This window comes from Theobroma cacao, chromosome 9 (assembly GCF_053813885.1).
Source record: "Theobroma cacao isolate CCN51 chromosome 9, ASM5381388v1, whole genome shotgun sequence".
Lineage (NCBI taxonomy): Eukaryota > Viridiplantae > Streptophyta > Magnoliopsida > Malvales > Malvaceae > Theobroma > Theobroma cacao.
Genome location: NC_142647.1, coordinates 33,277,598 through 33,286,045, shown reverse-complemented (window position 1 = coordinate 33,286,045; position 8,448 = coordinate 33,277,598). Strand labels below are relative to the sequence as shown.

Here is an 8,448-nt window from a genome sequence, read left to right as displayed (position 1 = left end):
ATAATATTACTAAGTTCTTCTCTCAAACTTAAGTTTAAGTTTCAATATTTGAAAACTTGGTTGTTAACCTTAACAGCTTAATCAAGTGCTAATTTTTGTTTTTACGTTAACTTGCTGCGTTAGATACTATCTAAAGTGAATCATATTTTGATTATTTACCTCATCTAATAAAAGATAAAAATCATTATATCTAATGTCCATGGAGTGGATAACACAAGAATTCAGCAAAATTTCAATCTACTGCACCAAGCTGAGTTGTAACAAACCACAAAGTCATCCAAGTATACAACCTCCAATGGTAATTGACTCGGATGGTATTAAAATTGCTTATGCTTACAAAACCTAGTGCTAGCTAGAAAAGGGTAATTAGAACTTTCTTTTCACTAAAAGGAAACTGAAACACAACCAAAAACATCAAGTAACACTAATCAACGATAAAAAAGTCCAACTCTCCGTATAGGTGTAGCTCATATGGTTTCTTTCATCTTTGTCAATGCATAGTGTTTTAAGAAATCATTGTCTAAACCTTGATGAGTGGATAACATTTCAAGAGTTGCATTCAAGAAAAAGAAGAAAACGATCTTTGAATTAGTTGGGAACATGAATTACCAAATCTACTTTTAAGTGAACATGTGATTTCTGGGTAAATTATTTTCCATTGTTCGAGGGTTGTTAGAGTTTTTGGGTGTAATCTCTAAGCTTTTGGGTGGTGACTTCGTCCATGAGAATATTTTAGTTTTCATTTTTAAGAAACACAAAGCAGCACCATTCTACAAAGACTTGAAAAAAAAAAAAAGAGAGAAAATTGCCATGTAACTATCAACAATTGGTGAATTGCTCTTTAATTGAGAATGGTCCTTACTTGGGGATAACTTTAATTAAATGGTTATTGATATATTTCCATGTCAAGTTTAGAAAAAGAAATCAAAGTATTAATTAACGCGTAATAGTATAGAAAAAGAGATAGGAGTGGTTTGGCGGGGGGGAAAATAAAAGTCCACGGGTTTCTCGAAACCAAAGGCAGGCAGGCAGGCAAGAGGATCCGACGTATTATTATTCTTGCAGGGATTCCCAGCTTGTTGCTCAAGCAAAGCGGACCAAAAGCAGGGAACTCCCTTTGCTCCTTTTTATTTTGCTACTTTTCTTATTAATTAGTTAGTTAATAAATAAATAAAACCTTGGCCAAGCACGCTTGTCTCCTTTATTTCCTCTTTCTCCTGTTTTTGTTTACGAGGAGGAAAGCAATCATCTTTTTGACAAGTCTCATCTTCTACGCCTGCGCCTGGGTCTCCTCTAACAGATCACTTGTTACTTAAATGGAAATGAATAATCATCATCAAGGGACAGCGGAAATGGAGAAGAAGTCCAAGACGAAGATCGTGTGCACCCTGGGGCCTGCATCGAGGTCAGTGCCTATGATCGAGAAGCTGTTGAGGGCTGGCATGAACGTTGCTCGTTTCAACTTCTCTCATGGATCTCACGCCTACCATCAGGAAACCCTTGACAATCTCAGGGCCGCCATGCTCAACACCGGTATTCTCTGTGCTGTCATGCTCGATACCAAGGTAAATACAAAGTCTTCTTCTTTTTTTTTTTTTGCCTTTCTTTTCCTTTTTAATTGATGCTATTAATTAGTTTGTTTGAGATCCGATTGCTTGTATGTGGTTTCTTTCTAAGATCAAGATGATCAGATCAGATGTGGGTTAACCTTCAAATTCATTGAACGTTTTTATTCTCTCTTACAAGTATACCATATAAAATTTATTATGAAATACATCTATTAGTAATATTGTGAGGACTGAGGAGGAGTACATGCTTCAAGAATTTGCTTCGCAACAATCAAAGTTTTTTAATTTATTATCCAGCTGTTCACCTCATCAACTTCCCTCTGCTCCTTTTGAGATCAAGCGCAATGAAAGAATGCTAGCCTTATTTACTTATGTAAGAATCAAGGGTTTCTCAGTATATCTTAGTTACTGCGTAGCCTTTTGTTTGGTTGTTTCATGACTTAGCAGTACTTATTCTAAATAAGAAGAAATTAAGCTGTGATTGATTATACAAAGTTTGAATATCATTGGCTTCAGAAGTATAGGGTCCCATTTACTTTCTTTTGGGTTGTACATATTTGGTTATTACCAAAAAAAAATTAGCATATTTGATTCCCACATTCCGAGCAAATTTTTACTGTGCTAATCAGCCAATCATGGGCGAAGTGGATGATATCTGCATTTAAGAAAGACATTTGATTTCTATAGTCAAAGCTTATTTTTAACTACACTAAGTAGCCAATTATGAGGAGGATAGATGATAATCATGATGATTATGTTTGTTAGAACCAGCAATGGTTGTAGGGTAAAAGATCTTAAGTTGTAATATAAGACTTGATTTGATGCTATTTATTTATAAGTCACAGTTACTATTCTTCAGAAAACCAATTCTCTAACCTCTAATATATTGCTTTACTTCTTTGCTTAAAACATGTACAGAGCATCTGAACAGCTCTGTGTATTCACATAACCAATGTCCAGACTCTTATCTAAAGCTTGAAAGGTTTTGTTTATTTTAATCTTAATAGAACATGGTAAAGCTGACCAATCCTAACTGTTTGTTCATATGTTAAACTTCCAGGGTCCTGAGATTCGAACTGGTTTTCTGAAGGATGGAAAAATTCAGCTGAAACAAGGTCAAGAAATCACAATAACTACTGACTATAGCATAAAGGGTGATGAGAAAATGATAAGTATGAGTTACAAAAAGTTGGCTGAGGATGTCAAACCAGGGATGGTCATACTTTGCGCAGATGGGACAATCTCATTTACAGTCTTATCTTGCGACAAACAAAAGGGTTTGGTTCACTGTCGCTGTGAGAACTCTGCAGTTCTTGGTGAGAGGAAGAATGTAAATCTTCCAGGGGTCATTGTTGACCTCCCTACCTTGACTGACAAAGACAAGGAAGATATCTTGGAATGGGGAGTTCCCAACCAAATTGACATGATTGCTCTTTCATTTGTTCGAAAGGGCTCAGATTTGGTGGAGGTTCGTAAGCTGCTTGGAAAGTATGCTAAGAATATTCTTCTCATGTCAAAGGTATGTTTGAAGAATTTCAAATGTGATTTATATGCTGTTTTATTTGCAATAAGGAACCATAACCAATAATTTCATTTGCTTTTGCCTAACTTCATTAGAAATCTATCGGTGGTAACATTTTGCTAACAGGAAGTTTTGAATGGGAAAAGTCATATAATAGTGAAAGTCAAACATGACAATTGGTTAGAGAGACTAACAATGCATGTCGGATTGTGAAGAAAAATTATGCCTAATGCATATATCCACGTAGACAGGTTACTATTATATTATGCCATTATGATTTCTCCTGAGGTCTTTTCCTTGAAAATGATCTGGTAGGTTGAAAATCAAGAAGGGGTGGCAAATTTTGATGACATCCTCGCAAATTCAGATGCATTTATGGTAGCACGAGGTGATCTTGGAATGGAGATTCCAATTGAAAAGATATTTCTGGCACAGAAAGTGATGGTTTACAAGTGTAACATCCAAGGAAAACCTGTTGTCACAGCAACACAGATGTTGGAATCCATGATAAAGTCTCCTCGGCCAACCAGGGCTGAAGCCACTGATGTTGCCAATGCCGTTCTTGATGGCACAGACTGTGTGATGTTAAGTGGTGAAACTGCTGCTGGAGCTTACCCGGAACTTGCAGTTCAGACCATGGCCAAAATTTGCGTAGAAGCAGAAAGCACACTTGATTATGGAGACGTCTTCAAAAGGGTTATGGAACACTCACCAGTGCCAATGAGTCCATTAGAAAGCCTGGCTTCTTCAGCTGTTAGAACAGCCAATTCAGCGAAAGCTGCTCTTATTTTGGTCTTAACCAGGGGAGGAAGTACTGCCAAGCTGGTGGCTAAGTACAGGCCTGGAATGCCCATTTTGTCTGTGGTTGTCCCCGAGATCAAGACTGATTCTTTTGATTGGTCATGCAGTGATGAAAGTCCTGCAAGGCACAGCTTAATCTTTCGTGGTTTGATCCCGGTTCTATATGCTGGTTCTGCCAGAGCTTCTCATGAAGAGACAACAGAAGAAGCATTGGATTTTGCTATTCAGCATGCCAAGGCAAAGGGACTTTGCGAGAATGGGGATTCAGTTGTTGCTTTGCATCGGATTGGAACTGCATCTGTAATCAAGATCTTGACTGTGAAGTGAGTTCACCTTGGTGATATTTGCCTCAATTTTGAATGTCATTTTTGGGAGTTTCCTCGGTACTAGGGATAAATGCTGCTTCTGATGTCAGCAGCTTTTAGTGTTTTATTTTTTTGATGCAACAAATGTGATCTAATATCACAAGTAAAATGTGCTGATGATTTGCGTACTAAACACTGAATATTAGACTTTTTTATGTAACTATGATTTTGTTGAGAGGTGATCTCATTTTGATTCCTTGAGTGATTTATCAACTGATAGCACTGCCATGGGTAAGAGGCTTGAAGGTGTCCAGAGTGTTAAGACTCTAGAATGTCACATGAACAGGGTTGTGTGACTGAGCGTTAGTACAGTCTTGCATTGCACTGCATTTTTGTTTCCGATGAAATCACTACTGTTACTGCCCCTCTCAGTTTGTGCTTCGTGTTTGATGCAAGTCCTATTTCAGTGGGAGTAGGCTGTTCTTCTGCTGGGTTTTTTGATTGATGCAGCGAAGGGCTCTTGTAAGTAAATGGCAATATCTGCTTTTCATGATGAAATAAAAAGTAAATAAATAAAAAGGTAAAGGAATTGTGAGGCTTGAATGTTAGGTAGGTTGTTGCTTGATCAGCAGAAGCTACCATTTACATCATAATTTATGAATGATGAAAGTCAAGGAAAGATGCATCGAGAAAATGCTGGGCAGTTACATGTCCATCGTTTTATGTCGTCCAAAAATAAATTAAATATTATCAACTTATTTATGAGCTTGTGGGAGGTTTCCCTTTCCCTGAAATAATATATAAATTTCCAAGCCATGATGTCGGTGAATATAGTCCGTATCAAATGTTAATTTTCCCATTCAAGCATTTACAACGCCCACGCAGTTGAACCTTTCAACCAAGCCAGCCAAGCAAGGCAAACAAAAGAATGACAAAGACCAATTACTATGATGAATAAGAAAGAAAATTACATATATCAGGAGCAGGTAAAATAGCAGCAGAAACTCTTCCATGGGGCAAAAGGATCTACAAGAATACAGAACATACAAGAGAAACACAATTTCATTTTCCCAAGATTCAAATTCAGTGTAAAATAACTATTTACATAAGCATGGCAGAATATTTAAGCAACATAGACAACCGGATGCTCATACAACCGACTTATAAAAATATACTCAATTCTCATCTGCTTGAGAAGCACTTCCGGACTGAGAGCCCGAAGAAGCAGAGGATGAATTGCCTCCACCAGCCTGAGACCCTGATGAGAACAACCCATTGAACGGCCATGGGAATGAGAACCTTCTTCCACTCCCACTTCTCCCATCTCCTTCACCCTCTTCACCACTACCATGAACATTGTTTTCACTCTCTCTTTGGTTGGTGTTATTTCTTGGCCTCTCAGTATCAAGTTTTGATTCATCAGCAGGCATTTGATATCTACAAACTGGACAAGAACTATGAAGCTCCAACCATGGCAATATACACCCACTATGAAACTTATGCTTGCATGGCATTTCCCTTGCTTCAGAGCCAGCCTCAAAATCATCCAAACACACAGAACATTGCAGATTCTCCTCAATCTTCACAGTGGGCATGGCTTCAATTGCCTCTTTTTGAGCCGGTGGAGTCCCATATCTGTTTGGGTCATTTTCTGCTAAATGCTGCAACAGCAAGTCTAAACCAGGCCCAACGAAATAATCACCTAAAGACCCTATATGGTTGGAGTTTTGGTTTTGACCACCCTGGTTGGAATCATAAGAACCCTGGACAATGATAGTCTGATTGAAAGGATTGATCAAAATTACACGCTCTCTTTCCCTATCTCTATCCCTGCTGGTATCCCTGTCCCTATCATTCTCAGAATTCTCAGCTTCAGATGCCATTCCATCTCTAATACCTTGAAGCAACTGTAAAATTGTTGCAGAGCTCCTTCTCCTCCTCCTAATGATGGATTCGAGTTCTCTGTCCAAATCAGTATCTCCTCCATGGCGGGCTTCACCATCATCATTGTCATCATCCTCTTCTTCAAAGTCAATACGTCTATGTCTTCTGCGGCGACGGGGATTACCCATCATACCTAACAAGATTGGTGCCCACAAAGAGAGTGCTCGATCAGATCCAATATCAGAATCTATGTCTTCACTGTCTCTTGTACCACTGCTCATTTCTTCAATGAACCCAGTTTCACATACTGGGCATTTAATCTCAACCTCCATGATGGGATTCACTATTCGAGAGCATTGGTGACACCAGTACCTTGCTGCCATTGCTTCCTCCATTCCCTTTTAGGCCTATCTCCTCCTTCCTCAGCACAAATTTCTTCTCTTTTCCTCTTCTTGGGGATCTGTCACAAACAAGCAAGAGCAAATAGCATCAGGAAAACCAAATACAGTCAACTCAAACGGAGAGCAATCCACCCAAAAAGATTATTCATTGGAAAGATTCAGCAGATCTACACATGGATTCTCCTTCAAACAAAACCTTTTCCAAGATGTGATTGACACAGGAAGAAAAACAAGCACCCAAATCATACAGCTATGTAATTAGATCCAATTCCTAACCCCTTAAGATCATTTTATATAACAAAAAAAAAAAGAAGAAAAGAAGAAAGAAAATGAGAATCCATCAAGAATTGAAGTCCTAGATTCAGAACAACCACTACAAAAATAACCACAAAATTGCAAACCTTACCAAGAGAAAAAGAATAGCAAGAGCGGAGCTTGAAAAGAGCTCCCCAAAGAACACAAGATTAAAAAAAGGAGAAACAAAAAACAAGGGACCCAGAATCTCCAAACTGCTAAATAACAACCACATATCCCAGAAAGGGGAGGTCTGGAAACAGTAAAGGATATTTTTTCACAGAAAAGGCTTTTCTTGGATCAGAATTTATTTATGTTAGAGAGGGCCAAGCCACCTACTAACCTTATGGGTTATGACACACAGAAAAATGAGGTAGGTTTAGTGAAATTAACGAGGTAGAAGGATCTGGAACTATCCCATTCGAATTCTCTCAAAGCCGAAGATTTGACCGAAACATATATATATCCCTTCGTAATTAATTACCTATGACAATCAATAACCAAAATCAGTTCAATAATTAGAATCCAGAAACAAAAGGATATCAGAGCCCAGAAACATACCCTAGATGTTATGTTTCTCTTACCTTTTCTTTTAGATTGTGGGTGGCTGCGAATTCGAATAAGAAAGCAAAAAGAAGATGACGAAGAATCTTGGGTTGATTTTGTGTCGAAGAAAAGAGAAAGAAATGGCTACAGAGTTACTTTTTTTCTCATTATAGGACAACCCAAACGCGTTCTCTCCTATCTCTTTCTTCTCTGAAATTTTTTTTAAGTACTAATTAACTTACATTTACCCTTAATTAAGTAATAATGATATTATTTTTGCATTGCGGTAAAATGTAAAATTTTGTTGGATTTTTCTTTTCTTTTATATATATATATATATATATATATCTTCTAGTGTTAATAATATTTTTTATTAAAGAAATGTTTTTTAATCTTCAAAAAATCGAATCTTTCGCATGAAAGAACTAAAAAACGCGTGGTGAGGTGGCAGTGTTTAATAGATGTCTGAAACTTTTCAAAATCCAATCAATCGATACTTTTGCCCTTTGGTTCCATCCACTGGACTGTCACCAAATTACACTATACGGTGCGGATGCTGCCACCTAAGCTATAAAGTGACAGCCACGATTGTTATTTATTATTTATAATAATTACATCTGCAATAAATTGAGAGAGTAATTCGAAGTCACTTATTTTCTCTACTTTGACGAATTAACAAAATCAATAATTTCTTTTCACTTTTTTTTTTTTTATAATTTGCTTTTATAATATATATATATATATATATATATATATATATATATATATATATATATAGAGGGACGGAGCATCCTTTTGTTATGAGAAAAATTTTAAAATTTTTTATATATTATATTTTTTAATAATTTTTTAAATAATTAATATATTAAAAAATAATAAAATGACCTTATAAGTCTCTTTCAATTTTACTCAAAATTTTAATTTTTTTAATTTTTTAAGTTTCTCCACCTATCATTCCTTCTTTTCTTTTTTGTTTTTATATTGTGAAATTATAAAGAGATAAAGTTTTTATTTAATTTTTTCTATTTATATTGTTATTATTATTTTTATTTATTTATTTTTATCAATTATATTCTATTTGCTTATATATTTTAAGTTTCTACAGATTTTTTTTTTAATTTCTACGA

The 8,448-nt window shown here is 36.3% G+C and overlaps 2 protein-coding genes across 5 annotated transcripts; one reads left to right on the top strand and one right to left on the bottom strand.

Moving 5' to 3' along the window:
• Positions 1 to 956: 956 nt before the first annotated feature.
• On the top strand, positions 957 to 4,452 carry LOC18589131 (Pyruvate kinase family protein). The gene is made up of 3 exons (XM_007013971.3): positions 957 to 1,565; positions 2,629 to 3,087; positions 3,406 to 4,452. The coding sequence occupies exons 1-3, from the start codon at positions 1,317 to 1,319 to the stop codon at positions 4,216 to 4,218; spliced, it is 1,521 nt and encodes a 506-aa protein (XP_007014033.3). The 5' UTR covers positions 957 to 1,316; the 3' UTR covers positions 4,219 to 4,452.
• Positions 4,453 to 5,125: 673 nt separating this feature from the next.
• Positions 5,126 to 7,522, bottom strand: LOC18589132 (E3 ubiquitin-protein ligase SIRP1-like). 4 transcript variants are annotated; one of them, XM_088809539.1, is made up of 3 exons: positions 7,360 to 7,522; positions 7,119 to 7,259; positions 5,126 to 6,540 (listed from the first exon to the last, which is right to left on the bottom strand). In XM_088809539.1, exon 3 carries the CDS (start codon positions 6,473 to 6,475, stop codon positions 5,372 to 5,374), a length of 1,104 nt encoding a protein of 367 aa, XP_088665665.1. In that variant the 5' UTR covers positions 6,476 to 6,540; positions 7,119 to 7,259; positions 7,360 to 7,522; the 3' UTR covers positions 5,126 to 5,371. The 4 variants fall into 4 exon arrangements, with proteins under 4 accessions (XP_088665665.1, XP_088665666.1, XP_007014038.3 ...); XM_088809540.1 differs by lacking the exon at positions 7,119 to 7,259 and having other exon boundaries at positions 7,337 to 7,522; XM_007013976.3 differs by lacking the exon at positions 7,119 to 7,259.
• Positions 7,523 to 8,448: the final 926 nt, after the last annotated feature.

Bases quoted from the DNA above. Each gene is read 5' to 3' on its own strand.
- LOC18589131 (XM_007013971.3), top strand. From the start codon at position 1,317: ATGGAAATGAATAATCATCATCAAGGGACAGCGGAAATGGAGAAGAAG. The intron at 1,566-2,628 runs GTAAATACAAAG...TTAAACTTCCAG, and splicing joins CTGTCATGCTCGATACCAAG to GGTCCTGAGATTCGAACTGG. The intron at 3,088-3,405 runs GTATGTTTGAAG...ATGATCTGGTAG, and splicing joins ATATTCTTCTCATGTCAAAG to GTTGAAAATCAAGAAGGGGT.
- LOC18589132 (XM_088809540.1), bottom strand. From the start codon at position 6,475: ATGGAGGAAGCAATGGCAGCAAGGTACTGGTGTCACCAATGCTCTCGA.